Source organism: Gossypium arboreum, chromosome 6 (genome assembly GCF_025698485.1).
Source record: "Gossypium arboreum isolate Shixiya-1 chromosome 6, ASM2569848v2, whole genome shotgun sequence".
Taxonomy (NCBI): Eukaryota; Viridiplantae; Streptophyta; class Magnoliopsida; order Malvales; family Malvaceae; genus Gossypium; species Gossypium arboreum.
In genome coordinates this window covers 125,271,653-125,295,513 of record NC_069075.1, presented here as the reverse complement: position 1 = coordinate 125,295,513, position 23,861 = coordinate 125,271,653, and the positions used below count along the sequence as shown (strand labels likewise).

Sequence of the window (23,861 nt, the reverse complement as noted above, 5' to 3'; positions counted from 1 at the left end):
CTTAATTACCACAGCAATGGTTTCTTAATTTAGAATTTCTTAAACACGCCCTGGTTTTTCTGTATGCAAAAAATCAAATATTACGATGAAAGTTGATTGTAGTTTGGACACAGTAATAAGTGGTGACTGACTTTACCTTTACCACAACCGCTAGTATAAAAAAGTTTTCTCCTTGGCTTTGCCAAACTCAAGCTCAAGAACCTTAACCATTTAGGGCTAAATCTTAGCTTGGCAAATGGAAATATCAACTTACAAGTTCAACAATATGTTGGTGCATAATCACTGTTGTTGTTCATAAATGCATTAACATTTGGGGGATTTGTGTGAATGTTTATCCAAAGTAACAAAACTATTTAACATACAAATATGCTTCCTGCCAAAACAGAATCTAGCTTAGCAAGCAAAAGATAAAAAGAAAGCATCTTCATCATTGTTTTAACTGTTGCAGCCAACAATCCATATACGTTTGTAACCTTGTTATGTGATTGTGAAATTAAGATTGTCTTTTATTTCCTGCATTCATTGTCAAAAGCTAAATCATTTAGCACCAAAGTTGTTTAAGTTGATGATCTCAAAAAGTTTCATTGAGTGAATTAGAATATATATATATATATATATATATATATATATTTGTCTTTAAATTTTGATTCTTTTCCTGTTTGTAGAAGAATAGATTTGGAGCAAAGCTTTGTATAAAAAAAGATGAGGGAATATCTTAAAGTTTCTCTTTCATTATTATTTATCTTTAGTAAAGGTAGTCATCCATTGCGTCTAGCTATCTAACTTTAGGTCCCACTTTTCAAAAAGAATGATATAATTGGGAGCTTTTTGGATGCCAAATTCTAACCTACCTCTCAATTTATTTGCTTCATTTCTTCATAGTTTATACTACCAGATTTCAATGTTTGCATGTGAAATTACAGTCCTTGATATAAATTATCTTCACCATTAAGTACACCCTATCTGCTGTAAACTGGCATGTAATATCCCATTGAATTTAGCTGTGTTGCATTTTTTCTTTTCAATTGTAGATCTCTGGTTGACTATTTGTCCTTCAATTTTTCGGTGCAAAGGAGGACATACGAAAAATTAAAAATGTTGGGATCATAGACCTTTTGAATATGTTCTCTTACAAGTGGTTCTATAATTTTAATTTTTTTTATTATGAAATTTAATTAATTATTTAATAATTATTTCGATTTAATCACTAATTCGATTATTCAATTATTACAAATCATCAACATTCATTTCTAGAAGAGAGATAAAACTATAAGCTGAAGTTTTGCTGTCTACAAATTGACAATTCCTTTGAATTCAAATGGCATCAAGTTGCTAATTGATGTTGCCACGACCTACCACAAGCTCTTTGTCTTCATTTGTCAGTATGTAGGGTTCATATATTATGTCCTACCACACTACTAATCTGCCATGCTGTGTCGTATTAGAACTACAGAAAACAAAAGAAAATTTAATTGATGTTCCTGCACTAATTTAAGTGCCACATTTTAAAAAAAAGAAGCATTACTTTATCTGTGTATATTTTTAAGACAGAAAATAATTGATTACTGTCTCAAGTCCCAAGAGACAGTTGCCTTAAAAAAAACTGTAGATCAAATAATGATAACTTCAATGTGCAAGAAATAGGAAACCCCAAGATCTTAAAGTACATTTTTGTTGCTTTTCATAAGAAATATTTTAGTGTTAAAACAAAATGGAAGGTAAGCCACATGACCAAACACTAGTAAACAGATTGAAAACTGTACACAATTAGCTTCCCTCCATTACCAACTCTCAACTTTCATAGCTTATAAAAGTCCAGATTAAGGGAGATAAAAAAAGGGGGTAAGAAAAAGCTTTCCTCCAATCATGCAACTGATTACTTACATAATTACATGTGGTTTGGTACTAAATTGTCGTCTTATCTTTAACCATGCCCTGTTTTCTTTTTGTCGCCTGTTAATTATATGATAATATATTAATATATAATTGCCTATTAAGCTTTGTTGTAATTTTGTAGAAAGCTGGAGGATATATATGTATGAACATTAACAAAGTTGACAAGACAAACAAAAGAAAAGCTTCTAAAATTAGGCCAACCGCTTTTGTAGCACAAGAATCGTTTTTCTTTTTGTAAAGAAAGCTCACGCAGTTTACATGATCTTAAAGAAAAGGCAGCCTCAGTTTCTGTGAAAGAAAGCTGACCTTGTTCTCACAAGTTACAATAACGGATACAAGTTCCTTTATTGCATCCAAACCAGGCAAAGCTGTCTTTTAATACAGAGAGAGAAAGAGAGAAAGAGGGGTTTTGCAGCTTGGTAACTAGAGTTTTTGACACGTCCTTTTTATGAGAAAGAGCTTATTACTTGATTTGATAAAGTTTCCTTGAAGTGCACGTCCCTGTCTGCTACTCCCTCTTTTTTCAAATCAAGCTTTTCTGCCGAGCACTTCAAAGAGGGGGTAAAAAAAAAAAAAAAGGGCATCTCGGGTATTGTGAATCAGGGAAAAATACAGTCTTTTTTGATCGAGAGTTTTGTTTATGATGGAGAAAGGGGGGTGGGTGGATTTTGATTATGGGGTGTGTGGAAGGTGTTTAGGGGTTTAGTTTCTAGCTTGGCTTTGGAGATGAAACAGAAGGGTAGCTCAGATTTGGCTAGTAAAGTAGTGGTGGTGGCTGTTAAAGCAGCAAGGGAGATCCCAAGGACTGCTCTGGTCTGGGCTTTGACTCATGTTGCCCAGCCTGGGGATTGCATTAAGCTGCTCGTGGTTATTCCTGTCCACTCCTCAAGTAACTTAACTTTTCCCTCTTAAACACATTTTTCACTTTTATTTGTTTTCTCTTTACTTTTTGTATGATGATAAAATCATTGAGCACATTGGGTTCTGCTTTTCATATGTTTGATAACTAATATGTTCTACTTCTACACCACTTGCTTATGTTTAAGGAAAGAATTATCACTAGATGATCTAAAGCATAAAATGTAATTAGTCGGCGTATAGAGATTTTGCCTGGTTGGCAGGTTTGGATCTTGAAACCTTGAAGTCTTACAAGTGGCAAGATGCAGTCATTGCAACAAAATTTGTTGCCTTTTTATCCAATAGGAAGAAAAGTTTTGGAGGAACTTATTTTGTCCTTGTTCTTTACCTATGTACATGTTGAAGTGGAAAATGAAATTCTTTATGTTTCTGAAGTTAATGATGCTTTTTAACGTCACTTAGTATGAGTAAATGATTGTGAGCTTGTGGTGAAATTGCAGAATGTTCCTTTAATCCTTTGTTGAACATTGGCTGTTGGTTGGTTCATAACTGCTAATCTCAGCTTCTTCATTCTATGTTTGATACAGTCGCTTTACAGATTATAAATGGTGACTAACAAAGAACGTTATCGAAACTAATTGATCTATTATCAGGTCGAAATGCTCAAAGCCTAGGCTAAGATAATGTTCATTGCAATTTCTTATCATCCTAATATGCAATTATCAGGTTCAGTTATATATCAAATGAGGTTTTAAGCATTCTGCTGCTTTATTCACTTCAAACTATTTGCTGTTTATAACTTCACTGATTCTCAGGTAGAAGGATATGGGGTATTTCAAGATTTACCAGTGATTGTGCCACTGGTCATTGGAAGTCTCTCTCAGCCTCAGGAGCTAATTCAGATGCAAAACAAGATATTGCAGATTCATGCTCCCAAATGATTTTCCAGTTAAAAGATGTTTATGACCCCGACAAGGTTTGTGGATTTATTATTTTCTGATGTTTCTTTAGTTAGTACATTTTTTGTTCCTGGAATTGAATTTTGAAGTTATGCTTGCAGGTAAAAGTGAGGATAAAAATTGTTCCTGGATCACCATATGGAATAGTCGCAACTGAAGCCAAGAAAGCCCAATCCAACTGGGTCATATTGGACAAGTAATATATACAATGTAAACTTTGTTCTCTTGCATGATGTATCACATTTTGTTAGCTTAAGGCATGCTTGTAGCTAGGGTGACTGTGCAAATTACACAAGGTCTTAGTTAACTCATTTGTGTAGTGGACAGCATTCTCATTTCAATAAGTTCTTCGTTTACTTCAGTTTCCTTTTAACTCTTCTATTTTGTTCAATTAATTATGGTTATTATTGCTTTTGAATCCTTGCACAGACACTTAAAACATGAGAAGAAACACTGCCTGGACGAGCTGCAATGCAATCTTGTGGTCATGAAGCGATCTCAGCCAAAGGTTCTTCGATTGAATTTGGTTGGATCACCAAACATGGCACCTCAATTGGCTTGGCCATTATCATTTGAATCCGAAACATATCCTAAACGTAAGAAAAGCAAGCATGACTTGTTAGAGGAAACAAAAGGGCCATTTGTGACTCCAGTCAGTAGTCCTGAGCGTGAATCATCCCTGACTGCTACTGATATTGGAACTTCATCAATATCAGGCTCTGATCCAGGGGCCTCACCATTGATCCTCCCTGCGTTATATGAGAGTTTGAAGAAAGAGTATTCATTTATTACTGAGGAAAGCCAAAATCTGTTCGAATCTGATTCAGACACTGACTGTGAGCTAGATCCTCCTAAAACAAGATCTTATTTCCCTCCATGGATATCTGACATTTGTAATTCTAGCGCTGACTCTAAGCATCTTGGGAAGGATTTACAGAGACTGAATGATTCATCGCTTACTTCAACATATAACATTTTGTTGGAGAAATTATCTACATTGAACAGAGAACCTGATGTTGGGGTCCTTAATTATAGGCTTGATCTGAAGGTCAGCAAAAGTGTGAGGGAAGCTATCTCACTGTCAAGAAATGCTCCTCCTGGACCTCCTCCATTATGTTCAATATGTCAGCACAAAGCTCCTGTGTTTGGGCACCCTCCAAGGTGGTTCACTTATGCTGAACTAGAACATGCTACAAATGGCTTTTCACAATCGAATTTCTTGGCTGAAGGTGGATTTGGTTCTGTTCATAGAGGGATCTTACCAGATGGTCAGGTGATAGCTGTGAAGCTACATAAGTTGGCTAGTTCTCAAGGTGACCGAGAATTTTGCTCAGAAGTTGAGGTTTTAAGTTGTGCACAGCATCGGAATGTTGTAATGCTGATTGGCTTCTGCATTGAGGGTGGAAAAAGATTGCTAGTTTATGAGTACGTTTGCAATGGCTCTTTGGATTCTCATCTTTATGGTAAGTTCACTTCTACCCTAATTCATGTTATCACTTGCTGAACATGATCGTGAAACTGCTAGAAAGCAAGTAGCCAGAACATCCAGGGAGATTTTCCTCTCCACTTATGTATTGAAATCGAAATGTTTATCTCAGTTTTTCAGTTTGACCAACTTTGGAACCATAGTTCCATTGACTAACTAACATGAGTTCACAGGAATGTCCTTAAGTCATGACATTGAAACAACATTTAATTGGTAGACAAATATGGTTGAAGTGTATGTAATTGTTCACGATCACGGGTTTTAACTGACTTTAATGGAAAATGCTGCTTGGTAGTTGTACTGGAGCAAGCTGTCTACAAGTCTAATATTGTCCCTTTTCCTTCATAATCATTGATAATTTCTCTAAGTTGGTAACTTAATCATAATATGGGAAATTTTCAGGGCATAATCATGATACATTGCAATGGTCAGCACGACAAAAGATTGCCGTTGGAGCTGCCAGAGGATTGAGATACCTTCATGAAGAGTGCAGAGTTGGTTGTATTGTACACCGTGATATGCGGCCTAATAATATCCTTCTCACCCACGATTTTGAACCATTAGTATGTCACATCTTCTAAGCTCAATCTGAACAAAATTTCAAATTTCTCAAACCAGCTGTTTGTTCTTCTTAATGCTCGTCTCATTCAAGTGTGAATAGTCTTCTTTTTGTATCAAACCTTGGGCACATATAGCATAAGACAGAGACTGTAAACTGACTACTTCTGGACTCTTTAGGTTGGGGATTTTGGGTTGGCAAGGTGGCAGCCGGATGGAGACAGGGGAGTGGAAACTAGAGTGATTGGACGATTCGGGTACATACTGACTTGTTTATTCCTTGTTACTTATATTATCTAGCAAGGACAAATTTATTCAGGAAAACACTCTTCTTGGTAGGTATTTAGCTCCAGAATATGCCCAAAGCGGCCAAATCACAGAAAAAGCTGATGTCTATTCCTTTGGGGTGGTAATGGTAGAGCTCATCACTGGACGAAAAGCTATGGACATCAGTCGGCCAAAGGGACAGCAGTGCCTCACAGAATGGGTATTAATCTTGACTTATTTTAGGTTATGAACTTATACATCGGTGTTTGCTGAAAATCTTTAATAATTTAGATTTACTTTTCGTCATAAGAACATCAACAGATCACCTTCTGTTACTTTAGAAATTATCTAAATGGATTTTCTCACTGGTTCGAATATGGATTAGGCACGCCCTTTACTAGAAAGTCATGCCATACGGGAACTTGTTGACCCCCGCTTGGGGAACAGCTATGTGGAGCAAGAGGTTTATGGCATGCTGCAATGTGCTTCCTTTTGCATCAGGCGGGATCCTCATACAAGGCCTCGCATGTCTCAGGTTGGGAAAATGGAATTTACATAACAAAAATCCCTGCTCATCATTGTTTCAATGATCATAGCAAATAAATGTGAACAATAGCTAAAAGAGAACTTCTAGGTCTGCTGTATATGCATGTGAAGTTTATCTTCTGCGAGACACTGTTGGTTCTTTCTGCAGTGTTTCCACTTTGCAACAAAAGCGATCCATATTCCAAAATTACAAGCCTATCAAACTTCACTAGCTTCTTGAAACAGCAGCCTGTCACCTCTATGATTCTTATAGAACTTTATATGTAACCCTTCCTCAGTTTACAGTTAACTCAGTGATGTTTACACTGTGAAGGTACTTCGGATGTTGGAGGGCAATGTCATCACAAATTCGACTTTCGATGCATGAATTCTAGGGATCCTGGAAGTGCATTCGCCGATCTGCTGAAGCAGTTAGAATGAATATCAGCATCATCAGCAATGGCCTACCATTGCATGATCAAGACAGAAAGCAGAGGTACCTACACCATACAAAGAGTTGATAGACAGCTCAGTCTTGAAGACTGAAGATGGCCTGAGGCAAATATTATTTGGAAATAATGTCACCCTTTAATTTTAACTATAGTATAGAATTTTATTTTATTTTCATACTCATATAACTGTAAAAAAAAACTGGGTGTATTTTGTAAATTACATAGTTTTTCCTGTTTGGCACTTAGAGCAATAGTTATATTGTTTTATTTTTAATTAGAAATAGGTGCATTCAAAAATTAAATGAAAGTAACAATATCCGGAGGTTGATTTCAAACCAAAGCAGAAAAGTTTATGCCAACCAAAGCAGACAAATTTCACCGTTCAAATCGTGTTATCATCATCTCTCACCCAAAATTATATAAACAATAGAAAAACAAAACAATTTCTTATCATCCTATTATACTATTTCATGTTCCATCAATGTATTATCATTGCCTCAACATTTTATCGACAAAAATATTATATTTTTATGTGATACATGCTACGTGACGATCCTTTATTGTATGCATACTCATATATTTTCCTCCGATTGCTGACAGACACAAGAATTATTATGTACACAATGCAATGTTGTTTATTTATAGAACTAACAAAAACAAAGGAACAAAAAGGAAAAATAATATTAATAAAGAAATATAAGGGAAAGAGAAGATCCCAAGTATTTCCCAAGCTCTTCAGCAGGTCTGATTCCAATTTTGCGATGCACCCCTTCCCTTTGACTCTACTCATCTGTCTTTGTGGAAAAAAACATATCAGCTGCAAAGTTTAAATAAGATAACTCATGATATTTTTTTTAGTGTTTAAATGAATTAAATTTGAATAAATGTATTTTTCTTTATTTTTGAATTCGTTCATGTTTATTAATAATTTTAATATTGTGTTTGTATTTGTTTATTTAATATTATTTAGATTTATGTTCATTTATTTAAGTTAAACAAACTTGTTTATGAACATATAATTGAATATGTTCATGAATAATAAACAAAAAAGACTAAATACTATTTATCTTATATTTTAGATATAAAATAATCAAATATAAATATCAATAATTGTACAATGAATAAATAAAATAAGCATCACAAGCAATCATAATATTATTAATTATATAATAATCAAACGATAAGCAAGTTTTAAACTGAAACGAATAAGCTTTATTCAGATTGGCTTCATTTATTTAACGAGTGTTCAAATTTTGTTCATATTTATTTATTTAGTTTGATAAATGAACAAAAACTTAACTGTTTATATGAATTGTTCAACAAACACTTTGTTCTTTCACAACCCTACTTTTTGCAGTTGAGATCATGTGCCACTTTGCACTTTTAAAAATTTGGGATACTGCCATTTTCGAGTTTGAATAGAAACATATTTAGGATGTTTTCTATTGCCCTTTCAATGCCACTAAGTCAAGAAAGAACTTGCTTCTTCCCCCTAAATATATTTCCAAAAGCATTTTCCTGGTTCCAATCCTTCAAGGGAGCCATGAAAGCTTCAATGGTGGTGGCAATCCAAAAGCATCTTCCTCCTAAACCTATTAGGGTTTGACTAAAAGTGATTGAGGATTGGTTGGGAAGTTGAATGTTGCATCCACATTTTTCTGAAAGCAAAAGGCCTGTTGTAGGCCTTGGTCTTGAGGGTGAACGGGTTAAAAGTAGGGGCAATGATAGGATCTTAGTGCTAGGAGGATAAGCGACATATGCATCTTTGTATGAAATTAGTCATCATTGTGTATTTGATAAAACATAATATAATCTTTCTTGAACGAGGTTTACAGGGTCATGTAAGTTTGACCATGTGTACTAAATGTAACGCCTCCTAATCTTTATCGTCCCTGGAACAGGATTACGAGGCATTATCAGTCAGTACAGTTTATTTACGGTTATTAAGTAAAATAATTATTTACACTTATCACAAATTTAACAAATTATCAAATAATTCAAATTTATAACAATTAAGCCAAATCCTATTATATACCATTACCTAATTCTAAATATTTCATCAATACATTGACAATTCAAAATACGCACACATAAAATATCCTAGGTACATGCCATTACCAACTATTAACACGCTTTATCTCATTGAATTCGGGATCGGCTTGGGATGCTGATTCCACGTTCTAGCTTTAACTTAACCTACGCACGGAAACAAACCGTACGCTGAGTATGAACTCAGTCGTATTTCTATAATCCGAACACTTAATGAAATGAAAATATATAACAAACACTTAAAATCATATACAATTACAATTATTCAATTATTTAATTCATATATAAATTATTTATAACTTATTCCATTTCAATAACGGTCAATTGATCTTTATTATTCAGTAACAATCAATCATTAAAGAAATCAGTCATTCAGTATTTTCATTTACTCCTATTAACATGACTCAAACATTGACGGATACACGGATTCCAACCCAAACACACTAGTACGGCACATTGTGCCTAAACGGTACGTAGTACCTGATCAATATATGACACATAAGTGCTTGAAACGACACACGAGGTGCCTGATACGACACATAAAATGTCTGATATACGACACATAAAGTGCCTGATCGGCAAAGCCGATAAATCCCGTACCCTTCCAAATCCTGTGGCATGCCAATTATATCCGACTCAGCCCGACTAGTTAATAGAGTATTCCATATTACTTTTCAATTTCAATTTCATTCTCAATTTAATTACAACTCAATTCAATATAATTCAATTCACTTTTCAATAACAAATATTCGATTTCACAATAATCACTTATTCATACTAATTTCATCACATTTCTAACCAATATATTTTTCAATATAACGTACATTCAATATTCAATTTCCACATCAATCACATATATTCATATAAATTCAATAAATTTATCACATACTAAATCAATTCATTTCAATTATAAAGACACAATACAAATAATTCTCATCTTAATTATTTATCATAACATTTACCCAAAATTCAATTATCATAATTGCATAATATCACATTCTCTCTCTCTCTCTCTCTCACACACACACACACATATATATATATATATATATATATAATTCAATTTAATTCAATCAATATAAATTCATCAGATACCAAATTAATCCATTTCCATTATAAACTAATTCTCACTTCAACATTTAATAAATGCATTGAATAAAAAAATAACAATTAATAACTAGGTTCGGATTATAGAAATACAAACCGTAATTTCCGAGCTAACCCTCGTCGACTTTGCCTTTTTCTTACTTAGCCGAGCTATCCGGTACAATGTTAACTACGAAAATTAAAACAATTTAAAATTCAGCAATATACAATTTCATTTTATTTATTCCAATCTCAACTCAATATTTACATAACTTCTAATTTAATCCCAATTCAAACTAACTTGTTTTCTTTACAATTTATTCTCTATTTTTCACTCAACTATCACTTAAAACCAAATTTCAACCCTCTAATTCCTCCATAAATCTATAATTTCGAATTTCTTTCAATTTAGTCATTAAAGCATAAAACTTATGAATTACTTTACAATTCAATCCTTATTTCACTTCTAACTTGAATTTCTATCAATTTTAATCCCTAATTCATCATTTTATTCAACATGATCCATATTTAGAAATCTAATATCTTCCAAAATATCAACTTAGTTCCATCAAAACCTTATTCCAAGACTTTTAAAACATCAAAATTAAGTAAAAAGGGCTAAATTGACTTACCTATTTAGACTTCAAGCTTCAAACCCTCAATTTTCCCTTTTCTTCATTCCTTTCTTTCTTTTTTTTCCTTCCTTCTCTATTTCGTTTCTTCTATTCTGTTTCTTTCCTCCTTTTTCTTTCTTTTATTTTCATTAAACTATTATATATATATATATATATTATTTATACTTAAATTAGTAATACTTATTTATTATTTATATATGTATATATTATTAGTACATATGTATCTATTTATAACCATACATTTGTCATAATTTAATTTATTTATTACATAAAAATCTTATAATATAATTATTTAATTAATAAATATCTTTTACTTAATAATTATCTATTTAATAACTAAATACAAGTATTACAAATGTATGTACTTTTATTAATACACTTGTATCTAATCATCATCACACATTTGTCTTTCTTTAATTCATTTATTTATTTACTCTATTTAATTAATATACAATAATAATTTTAATATAATAACATTTACTTAAATAATAAGTAAATACATACATGTATTACAAATGTATGTATAATATTTATTACACATGTATATTTTATTACTACACATTTGTCACTATTTTAATTTATTTAATAATATAATAATTTAATATCAATTAAATAATAATAACCATAATAATAATAAATTAATTATTCTAAGAAAAATATTAGATTTTTCCATCTTTTGTCGCCTAAATTAGGACTAATGGCATAATTGCTATTTTGGTCCTTTACATTTTCTTTTAATCTATAATTTAACTTTCACACTTAATTCAGTTTAATCCTTATACCTATTTAGCCTCAATTTAAGTTAATTCACCTTATTAAACTCTAATTAATCACTCAATTAACTTCGTAAATATTTTTAATAAATATTTACGAATCTAATTTTCAGAAACAGAGACCTGAAAATAAACTTTTTCGATAACCGTAAAATTCGGGTCGTTACATATACTACTTATCATTTTACAAAAGTTTAGACATTCATTGAAATCTCAAAGTAGGAGACAGAAGTCCCCTTCTCTTTATCTTCTTAAGAAAGAAAATCATTAAAATCATCAACTAAAATCAAATAGTAATTATGTTTACTAGGCATGGTCTAAAGATTTTTTTTAATAATATTTAACTTTAACTAAACCTAAATCTAGCTTAAACAAAAGTAAATAACAAAAATAAATTACAAGAGTGTAACTTGATCACTATGTGAATCTCCTACTTGGTATTACGCAGTAGATCTAAAGGTGAAGACGGGCGGGTAGGAGACTTGACCCCTTAAAAATGAAAAATTTTATTTTGACCCTTTAATTTAGTAAAAGGTAAAATTACAGTTTGGCCTCCCTCAAAATGATAAAATTTTGATTTAATCTTTTAAAAGTTATAAATATATAAACTATTAAAATTGTAAAATTACATTTTAGCTCTTATAAGAATATACAACTTAATTCTGCCATCAAGAAAAATTTCTTGACTTCGTCCCTGAGTAGATCCACTAAGACTATATTCGATCTTCATAATAACATATCACATATTGTCATGGGGATGGCTGCACTGTTGGAACATTTTCAACAATATTTATAGTGTTCCAATAACTATAAATGAAAGGGTGTAATTAATCAAAATATATCTTTTGGTTATTGACAAAGAATTATGACTATTCAAACAATATTATTTGAATAATTATGTTTAATCAAGAGATATTAGATGAATAATTATGTCTCTTTTAAAGATATTATTATTTAGAAAAGACACCTATTGAAAGATGTCTTTAGAAAAGACATGAAATTCCTATAAATAGGAATGGGATTTCATTTGGAAATATACCAACAAGTTCTAAAAATTCTTTCTATCTTTCCTCCATTTTATAATATTACTAGATTGTTCTATAAAGAGTTACTGCAAATTTTTTTTTTATAGAAATCGATTTTCTTATTATACATTGCCCAGTGCGTAGTGGACTTTTTTTTTGTCAGTGCAAAATGCAAATAGTCATCGGACTTTATTATATCATCAATGTTCATTTGCTTAAATCTCATTTGCACACCAAGTATAGGTGAGGGTGAATAGAACTTTAAAGATAGTGGCTTGATATACGCTTTGGATCCTTGTCCTATTTCTTCATTTTCTGTTCGAGTTGTTGTTCGTGTTCCATTCGTATGTTCAAGATTTTCCTCACTGAAGATTTGTACTAACAATTTTAAGGTTTTATTATCATGATGAATACTACAACACATGAAAGTGAAACACTAAGGGAGTTGGCTTCCAACTTTGTCAAACTTGATCAATTTGGTGGTGGCAATTTCCAACGATGGTAGAAAAAGATGCACTTCTTATTATCAACTTTAAAGATTGCCTCTGTTTTGGATACTCCAAGACCAAAAGAGAATGAAAATGAACCTGTTGTTGCAACTTGAGAAAGACAAAAATGGGACAATGCTGATTACTTGTGCATAGACCACATATTGAATGGTTTATCCAATGTTTTGTTTGACACCTACCAAAATGAAGTCACAACTAAGGAATTATGGGACAAATTGGTGACAAGATACATGACCGAAGATGTTACAAGTAAGAACTTTCTTATTAGTCGTTTCAATAATTATCAAATGATTGATGGTTGTTCTATTATGGAACAATTTCGTGACATTGAAAAAATGTTGAATCAATTTACGCAATACGATATGAAAATGGATGAAATGATTGTTATATCCTCCATTATAGACAAACTTCCTCCATTCTAGAAAGACTTTAAAAGAAGTCCAAAACATAAAAAAAGAAAATCTCTTGAGGCTTTAGCAAACCATCTTTGTATTGAAGAAGAATATCGAAAGCAAGATCAGCACTTAGATTTTAAAAAATGCCAAAATGCATGTTACGAAGGAAGTACAAACTACTAAACCATCCAAGAGAAAGTTCAAACAAATTAATAAAGCACCTAAGTTCAAAAAAAAAACAAAAGGGCTCATGCTATCATTATGGTAAGTCAGACGTTTCAAGAATGAATGTCGATTTTTAAAGAAGAAATCATCTTCTAAGGCTGATAATTACAAAAAGTTTGTTGCCATGATTTCTGAAATTAATATGGCACAAGATGATAATGCATGGTGGATTGATACTGGAGTAACCAAACATGTATGCAAAGACAAAAGCATGTTCACAAAGTTCACACAATGTGAATATGACAATATCTTGTACATGAGAAATTCTTCCACTGCAGCAATCAAAGGCAACGGATCTGTTGGACTACCATTCACTTCTGTAAAGGTTTTAACCTTGAATGATGTATATTATATACTAGAAGTTAGGAATAAATTATTGTTTGAAAGTTTGTGAAATAAGTTTGGTTTCAAACTTGTTTTTGAGACAAATAAGTTTATTCTATCTAAGGGAGGAATTTTTGTAGGGGAAGGGTATAAGTATAAGTATAAGGGCATGTTCAAACTCAAAATTATTAATAAGAATAAAAATATTATTTCTGTTTATATGGTTGAATCTTCTTGTTTACAACATTATAGATTAGGTAATTTGAATTATAGAAAATTGAATGATATGCATAAGTTAGATTTAATTCATGTTTTTAATAATAATATTGAAAAATGCAATACATGTATGTTGACTAAAATTACGAGAAACCCTTTCTCTAAGGTTAAAAGGAAAACAAAGTTGCTTGATTTGATACATAGTGATTTATGTAACATGTATAGTATTCCTACATTAGGTGGAAAGAAATATTTTGTTACTTTTATTGATGGTTATTCTAAATATTGCTATGATGATTATTCTAAATATTGCTATGTATATTTATTGCATTCAAAAGATGAAACACTTGATAAATTTAAAGTTTATAAATCTTAGGTTGAACTTCAATGTGAATCATTTATCAAGTGCTTAAAATCGGATAAATGTGGAGAATACTATAATCCAAGTTATTTTGAATCCACTGAAATTATCCATCAAGTTTTAGTCCCTTACACATCACAACAAAATGAAGTAGCTGAAAGGAAAAATAGAGTCTTAATTGAAATGGTAAATTGAATAATATCATATTTAGGTTTTGGATAAGGTTTTTGGGGATAAGTTATTCTAACAGCTTGTCATATATTGAATAGAGTTCCTAATAGGAAAACTAAAATAACCCCCTATGAACAATGGGATAAAAGGAAACCAAACCTTAATTATTTGAAGATTTGAGGCTGTAAAGCTATTGTCAAAGTTCCAACACCTAAACGTAAAAAGTTAGGTGAAAGAGGAATTGAATTCATATTTATAGGATGTGCACATAATAGCAAGGCATATAGGTTCATGGTAATCGAACCAAATGATTCAATTTCAATTAATACTGTTATTGAATTAAGAGATGCTATTTTTGATGAAAATATATTTAATTTTATTTCAAGACAATTGTAGCCACAACAATTAATTCATTCTTCAAATGAGAATGAGACTCTATTGGAACAAATTGATAATAATGATGAATTTTGTCAAGAATTAAGAAGAAGTAAAAGGATTAAACAAGTCAAAGATTTTAGACCAGATTTTATTATGTTCCTTATAGAAGGAAAATGTTAAAGTATAGGCAATAAGATACCTTATTGTTATAATACGGAATATGATCCTATTACATTTGAAGAGACAATGAAACCTCAAGACTTTGCTTTTTGGAAAGAAGCAATAAATAATTAGATAGATTCAATAATGGGAAATCAAACTTGGATGTTAGTTGATCTTCCACCGGGTTCCAAACCAATAGGTTGTAAATGGATCTTCAAAAATAAAAACAAGGTCAATGGAACCATTGATAAATTTAAAACAAAGTTGGTAGCCAAAGGTTTTATACAAAAACAAGGTATTGATTACTTTGATATTTATGCTCCATTAGCAGGAATTTCTACGATTAGTTTCTTAATATCACTTACCTCAATGTATAATTTGGTTGTTCACCAAATAGATGTTAAAACTGCATTTTTAAATGATGAATTAGAAGAGGAAGCATACATGGAACAACTGGAAGGGCTTGTTGTTCTAGGACAGGAGCATAAGATATGTAAACTTGTTAAATCTCTATATGGACTTAAACAAGCACCCAAGAAATGACACCAGAAGTTTTACAAGGTTGTTCTAACTAATGGCTATAGAATAAATGAATCCGATAAGTGCATATATAGCAAATCTGAAAATGAAAAAGGTTTCATAATTTGCTTATATGTAGATGACATGTTCATATTTGGCACAAATTTGGAACAAACAGAAAAAACAAAGAAATTCTTATTAAACAAATTTGCTATAAAGGATATAGATGTAGCAGATGTTATTCTTGAGATTAAAAAACCCGAAAGGAAAGCACATAGCTTTATCACAATCACATTATATTGAAAATGTGCTTAAAAAAATTGATCTTTTCAATTGTATACCAGCATCTACACCTATGGACCCTCAAATAAAATTAGTATCTAATGCTGGTAGGAAAAATAATCAATTGAAATATGAAAGTCTAATTTGTTGTTTTATGTATATAGTGACTTGTACAAAACCAAATATTGTATATACTGTTGGGAAATAGAGTAGGTACAAAAGTAATCTAAGTAGTTTGCATTGACAAGCTTTGAATAGAGTACTTAGGTACTTAAAAAAACTATTAACTATGGGTTGTGTTATAATGGATATCCTTCAGTTTCAAAAGGGTATTCAGATGCTAGTTGGATTACAAGTTTGGAAGATCATGCTTCTACTAGTGGAAGGATCTTCATTCTTGGTAGAGGCGCCATTTCTTGAGGTACCAAGAAACAAATATGTATTACTGATTCCACCATGGCAACCAAATTGATTGCATTAGCTGTTGCATCTAAAGAAGCAGAATGGTTAATAAATTTGCTTTGTGATGTACATGTTGGAAAAAGTGGGTTTGAAAAGTGCAACAGAAAATAAATTTAGGGAAAAACTAGAGTTCTAAAAATTTTTCCAAAACAAGATCTTGGTTATGATGTCTAAAGTAATAAACACTTAATCAGAATTGTACCTTTTCGATTAGTCTAGAATGAGCGCTTTGATCGAGTAGTCTTCTCTACTATCCTCAAGCTCACGTCTGTCGAGCGTGGGCTCGCTTTGAATTAGAAAATTTTTCACAAAAATTACCAGTGAGGTAGTTTTCTAATTTCTCTAAACTTTTGGGTCAAGTTTTAAATGAGATAAATATGATATAAGGAGAGTTTAGTGAGTTCAACTATGATTAAACTTAATCACTTTAATATTAAACTTTATTAAAATAATAGAATGTTTATCTACAAGATAAATATTAAATTAAATTTAATATTAAGATAATCACTTCAATATTAAATTAATAAAATAATATTAAGATAAGTATTAAATTTAATTTAATATTAAACCATTAAAATAATATTATTTTTGGAATAATTAATTTGAAATCAAATTCTCTGGTAGAGTTCCAGTAGGAGTATAACTCTTCCACTACTCAAACACCGACAACCAACTGCCGCCGGCTACTGGGATGTCGTTGTTACAGTCACCGGCACCGCTGTGTTCAGTGATGTAGGTGCAACACCCTTACGACACCTTGAACCGGTTCGGCTGCTGCCGATTTAATTCGGGTCAATGACGAGCCAATTGGTTCGGTCTAGCCACTGGTTGGACCGTCGAATCGGTTCACATACCGGGCTCGGTTCGACCAGTTTTTGGGTCTTAGTCTTGGTTTTGTGCTCTTGAGACCAATTGATGATCTTATGTCTAATTTTCAAGTTTAATTACCAATTGGGCCAATTGTCTGACTTGAAAATTAACTTCCAAAAATATCATACTAATTTTATCTTATTTGATTAATTTAATTTTACTTGATAAAAATTAATTTTTCTAAAAATCACTTAGATTTTCCAAATTATTTTTTCAAGAAATTTCTTTAATCAAATTCTTTAGTTAAACAATTCTCATGACCACCTAATTTAATTCCACATCGAATAAATCGACTTAATTAAATTATTCCCAAAGTCGTAAAATATTCTTCTAATTGAAATGCAGTACGATTGAGCTTTTGTTGAGCTAACAGAGGGGCCAATCGAACATATACAATTAGGCTCTAATGATTGCAATTATGCTGAGAAGCATCGTTCTGATAATTTGCAATTACTTAATCATGGAGTCAGTCCACAAGAAGTACCACGATTAAAAACTCCTTATTGTATACTTTTTACGAAATCAATTCATCCAACTACTTTGTCCAATGAACTCGTCATGTGTGTGTTACCCTCATATGATATCTTTGATTCCTTTTAAGTTAAATCCATTCATTCAATGCAATCCTATTTTATCTCATTGTCACCATTGTGTTTTCTTAATGATTATTATAATCACTGTCAACAACTGACTGTGATAAATTGCTCATTCGAGAACAAGCAACATGTGGTCACGTTCCATATTTATCAATCCATATAATGCCAATGAGAGGATATCATTAACTCTTTAATTGAGCTATGAATTTTGCTGTGTTAGTAAAGCAATACCATACACAAGTCATGTACCCAACATATCAGCTATGAGCTCGATCATCGTTAGAGCATAAACTTCTACTTATATCAAAGCATATGAGTTGCATATGCATGGTCAATGACTACTTTAGGATTTAGGTAAATCACACCATGAACATCAAAAGTGAATTAATTTACAAATGGATTCAGAATTAATTCATCAGCATGAATAAAATAAACTTAATGTCTCTTCATTAGAAAAAAATGAATTGATGTTGTAATGGGAATGAACATGTCTAGGATTGGATTCTTGAGAAAGACTTGGTATTTAAGCAGTCTTCATGACTCACCTCTCTTTCTTGCTATTCTACCTGGTGTTCAGTTTTCATTCATTGCTTCTTTTTAAAGGGGGTAAGGTAATATTTGCGTAAATTTTTAAATTTCCAAGTATGTTTCAATCTTTTCCATATAAGTATGTTGAAATAAATGAATGTTCAGAAAAAGTTTTTGTCTATAAGTTAGTCTAAATGCAAGCAGGTGATAAACCATAATTTATACATATTTTTACCACATGCTTAGCATATTTATGAATGATTTTTTCTTGGTTTTAGTGAATTCGATGCTCCTAATCCTTTAATTTCATATTTTATACTCAAAAGAGCTTAGGATAGCAAAAGGAGCGAGAAATGGGCCAAAAACGGTCAAATTGGGCTTAAAATAGTGTTTCACACGACCCAGACACTTCCACACGGGTAAACCACACGCCCGTGTGAGGCACATGGGCAAACCACATGCCCGTGTGTCATGGCCGTGTCGACTAAGAACCAACTCAGTATGGCACATAGACGTGTCCCTACCGAGCCCAAGCCTAGTTTTATTCGGAAAAAGGGCACTTTTGAGGGTTTTGAAGCATTCTAAAGCCTATATAAACACCCTAAAAAAGGATTAGGGGGGAGCCACAGAGTTGGAGGCAGAAAAATACTGAAGGACAGCCATCGGAATCACCTCGGAGCCAGGATCTACACCAAGACTGAAGATTTCCATCCAATTTCCTAGAAGTTTTTTGGGTTTCTTTATGTTTTGTTGTCTTCCAAACTTTGAAATGATTTCCATTATTATTATGAACTAAACTCCCTAAATACCTAAGGGAGATGAACCCTATGATGAATCTTATTACTATTTGAATTATATGATAAAGACTTATTCTTATTCTTAATTGTGAGTTCTAAATTCTTGTTTTAATATTTCAGGGTATTAATTCAGGTTTTGATGTGCTTATTCAGTAGAGAAAAAATCCTTGTTTAAGAGTAGATCATTCATAATTAAGCAGAGTTGAATGCAATCCTAGAGATAGGACGACATAAATCTATCGGATTAGAGTCAAATCTAATAAGGGAATCCATAGATCGAGTTAATACGATAATAGGGGTTTTAATTAGAAAGAGATTTCAATTAATCAACCTAAAGTCAGTTGTTCTTAGTCTCGAAAGAGATATTAACATAAATTAGGGATTTCTACAGATTTAGTTAAGTGAATAAATTGTCTAATTCAGAAGTAATAAGTGAAGTCTAAGTGGATTCTTCCTTGGGTTTTGTCTTCTCCATCGGTTTTTCCTAAAGTATTTTCCAAACTTCATCTTTGTCGTAATCTTAGTTAATTAGATAATTAGTTTTAGTTTAAAAACACACTTTAATTCTTAGGCTAGATAATAAAAAGACAGTAATTACTAGTACTTTTAGTCCTCGTGGATACGATATTTTCGGTCTCACCAGAACTATACTACTATTTGATAGGTACGCTTGCCTTAGTCGAATTTATAGTTAGTTTAACAACCATCAAGTTTCTGGTGTCGTTGCTAGGGACTAAGATATTAGGAACGTTTAATTTTTATTACTTTTGCCATTTTTTTATTTTTATTGCAATTTAATTTAATTTTTGCTTAAATTACTAATTTTTTTATTTACTTCGGGCAGGTTTTTATAGTTTATGACTAGAAGGAACTCGTCAGGACCTCTACTTTTTGATAGTGAGATCGAAAGCACAGCTCGCAGAAATAGAAGAGAAATAAGGCGAAGCCTACAATACATAGAGGAAGGACAAGAGGATGATATTCAAACCACAATCGAGGAGATGACTGATAATCAAAATAATCAATTACCTCCTGTGGCTATTGCAGACCTAGTAAATCAGAATCCTACTCCTCGTATTATGTATGATTATGCTAAACTTACTTTAACAGGAGTTGAATCGAGTATAGTTAGACCTGCTATTGCTGCAAATAATTTTGAACTGAAACCTAACACGATTCAAATGATACAACAGTTTGTTCAGTTTAGTGGTTTGCAGGATGAGGATCCAAACACTCATTTGGCAAGTTTTCTGGAACTCTACAACACTTTTAAGATCAATGGCGTTTCTGAGGATGCCATTCGCCTTCGGTTGTTTCCATTCTCATTGAAGAACAAAGCTAAACAGTGGTTGAACTCGTTACCTTAAGGGTCAATCGCAACTTGGGAACAAATGACTGAAATTTTTTTACAAAAATACTTTTCACCTGCTAAAACGGCGAAATTGAGGAATGATATATCTTTTTTTGTGCAGATGGATCTAGAAACTCTGAATGATGCATGGGAAAGATACAATGACTTATTAAGAAGGTGCCCTCACCATGGGTTACCTCTATGGCTGCAGGTTTAGACTTTTTACAACGGTGTGAACCCCTCAACAAGGCAACTTATTGACGCAGCCGCTGGTGGAACATTGAACAACAAAACACCTGAAGAGGCTTATGAATTTATTGAAGATATGTTACTGAATAACTATCAGTGGCAAGTCATGAGAACGAAGCCGACAAAAGCTACTGGTGTTTTCAACCTCGACGCGGTTACTATACTATCTAACTAGGCAGAACTTTTAAATAAAAAGATTGACGGTTTGTATAGTTCTACTCAGGTACATCTAGTGATGAGGTGTGATTAAGTGGAGGTGGAGTACACACAGATTATCCAACTTTCAACCCTAGCACCGAGGAGGAACAAGTTCAATGCATGGGTAATAATAATTTTAGACCTCAAAATAACCCATACAGCAACACTTATAATACAAGTTGGAGGAACCATCCCAATTTCTCGTAGGGTGGGCAAGGAAATCAAAGGCTACAACATCCCTCAGGTTTTCAACAACCACCTTACAAGCAGGAAAAGAAGTCGAACCTTGAGAAGATGCTAACAAAATTCATCTTGGTGTCAGGAACTCATTTTCAGAATACCAAGACAGTCCTTAAAAATCAGCAAGTATCGATTCAAGGGCTCGAAACTCAAATAGGACAACTTGCTAAGTTAATTTCTGAGCGAGCATAAGATAGCTTGCTGAATAATACTAAAACTAACCCAATGGAGCAACTTAATGCGATTACTGTTCGAGATGAAGAAGGGTTAGTTGAACTTGAACCAGAACCGAAGTAAGGACTTGTGGTAAGTAAAGGTAAGGATGAGGTGGACCACAGTGAGAAAAAATAGGTAAGTAGAGAATATAAACCTCGTGTGCCATACCCCACCGCGACAAGGAAAGGCCACTCGGATGAACAATTTGGTAAATTCCTTAAATTATTAAAGAAATTACATATTAACTTACCATTTATTGAAGCTCTTTCACAAATGCCAAATGCAGTTAAATTTTTAAAGGAGCTTTTAGCAAATAAGTGGAAGTTGGATGAGGCGTCGCATGTGAAGTTGAACGCAGTTTGCTCAGCCATTCTACAGAATAAGCTACCCAACAAATTGAAAGATTCAAGGAGTTTTACGATCCCTTGTTTAATTGGTAGTTTAAATGTTAACAATGCTTTGGCTGATTTAGGGGCAAGTATTAATGTCATGCCCTATAAAATGTTTAAACAATTAGGTCTTGGGAAACCCAAACAAACTAAGATGAGCATTCAATTAGCAGATAAAACAATCAGATTTCCTAGGGGTATTATTGAAGACGTACTCGTTAAAATTGATAAATTTATATTCCCCATTGATTTTGTTGTTCTAGACATGGAAGAGGACAATGACGTGCCTTTAATTTTAGGAAGTCCCTTTTTAGCAACTGCTAGAACTATCATTGATGTTGGCACAAGTGAATTGATACTTCGTGTAGGTGATGAGACAATTAAACTTCAAGCTCGTGATTCTGCTAAAATATCTAGTAATCGAGACGATTGTTTAAGTTCTATTAACCTAAATAATATTACAACTAAACCTCCTTTGCAGGACTCCCCTAGGAAGAACGTGATAGAGCTCCAGTCTAATCTATACAATAAAAAACTGATCGATTCATGAAGAACGAAGGCTTCAGATCGATGAACTAGACGAATGGCGAACACATGTCATTGAGAAACCAAAAACACACGATAAATCAAAGCGACATCTCGATAAGCGTAGGAATGAAACAACGAAATTTAAGGCTGAGGATAAAGTATTGTTAGATGAAAAGGACCCCCGAATTGCTACCTCAGAGCTTAATACAAATAGAGCGACTCCCTTCACGGTACTGAATATTTTCTTATACGGTACAGTCGAGGTAAATCATTCTCAATTTGGCATTTTCAAGGTGAATATTACTGGACTTAAACTTTATGAGGATAATAAAATTGATAGCAGAAGTGAGGAGTTTCAACTCTTCAATCCACTGTAATCATGCGAATGAGAGGTAAGTCGAGCTTAGACTCTAAATAAGCGCCTCTCAAGAGGCAACCTGAGCACTAACACCACTAACTCATTTATTTTAGCTATTTTTAGTGTTTTTATGTAGGTACAGTGGCCCACATGGCCTAGACACATGGGCATGTCCTTGGCCGTGTGGAAACAGGGTTAAAAAATTCCCCAAGTATCGAGTCACACGGCCATAAATTCAATCCACAAGGTCGTGCGACACGACTGTGTGAAGTACACAGCCTAGACACATGGGCGTGTCCAAGGCCGTGTGAAAACTGGAGCTAAGTTTTTAAATTTTAAATAAGTCATGGAGCTATACGGGCAAGGCACACGGCTATGTGTTTGGAACACTGGCGTGTGGGGTGCCGCACGGGCGTGAGAGAAGTGAATAACACCGCACACAATCGTACGATACGGCCTTGTGAACCACACAGAACAGCCACACAGGGGTGTCCCCAGGCCGTGTGATGATTACATATTGGAATTTCATGATAAACACGGGTTGGACGAGATCCACACGGATGTGTGACATGGCCGTGTGGCCCAATACGGGTCTCACACGGTCGCGCCCTTTTTTAAACCCCCTAAATCTTAACTTTTTTCTTCTTCTTCGTCACCAACCCTTTCCCCCTTATCTGCCGCAGCACTTCCCTCACGCCGACGCCCTTTTTCGGCCTTCAGCACCACTGGTCGAACCCCCTCCTGCCCTATCTCCCCATTTTTCTTTCTTTCTTTCCCCCTTCCTTTCTTCTTTTTCCTTTCTTTTCTTTTTCCTTTCTACCGACTTCCACAGCATGCCGCACGGCCTGACCTCTCACGCCCGTGTCTCGCCCCTGTTTTCTACCGTCAGCACCACTAGCTACGACCATGGTCCTCCAACGACCTGTCACCACCACCATCGGTCACGCTCTCTTTACAAAATCCTCCAT

At 33.2% G+C, this 23,861-nt stretch overlaps 1 protein-coding gene, 1 long non-coding RNA gene and 1 other non-coding gene across 4 annotated transcripts; 1 reads left to right on the top strand and 2 right to left on the bottom strand.

The window, feature by feature from the left end:
* Positions 1 to 1,737: 1,737 nt before the first annotated feature.
* On the top strand, positions 1,738 to 7,349 carry LOC108486644 (inactive protein kinase SELMODRAFT_444075). 2 transcript variants are annotated; one of them, XM_053030150.1, is made up of 10 exons: positions 1,738 to 1,842; positions 2,018 to 2,785; positions 3,570 to 3,730; positions 3,815 to 3,909; positions 4,143 to 5,176; positions 5,602 to 5,762; positions 5,938 to 6,014; positions 6,097 to 6,244; positions 6,410 to 6,559; positions 6,884 to 7,349. In XM_053030150.1, exons 2-10 carry the CDS (start codon positions 2,623 to 2,625, stop codon positions 6,935 to 6,937), a joined length of 2,043 nt encoding a protein of 680 aa, XP_052886110.1. In that variant the 5' UTR covers positions 1,738 to 1,842; positions 2,018 to 2,622; the 3' UTR covers positions 6,938 to 7,349. The 2 variants fall into 2 exon arrangements, with proteins under 2 accessions (XP_052886110.1, XP_017646292.1); XM_017790803.2 differs by having other exon boundaries at positions 1,824 to 2,785.
* A 2,237-nt stretch (positions 7,350 to 9,586) lies between these two features.
* On the bottom strand, positions 9,587 to 10,891 carry LOC128294164 (uncharacterized). Its single transcript, XR_008284441.1, has 3 exons — positions 10,769 to 10,891; positions 10,255 to 10,326; positions 9,587 to 9,661 (listed from the first exon to the last, which is right to left on the bottom strand). It is a non-coding gene; the product is annotated as an uncharacterized LOC128294164 (long non-coding RNA).
* Positions 10,892 to 20,803: 9,912 nt separating this feature from the next.
* Positions 20,804 to 20,910, bottom strand: LOC128294827 (small nucleolar RNA R71). Its single transcript, XR_008285134.1, has one exon. It is a non-coding gene; the product is annotated as a small nucleolar RNA R71 (small nucleolar RNA).
* Between the last annotated feature and the right edge of the window lie 2,951 nt (positions 20,911 to 23,861).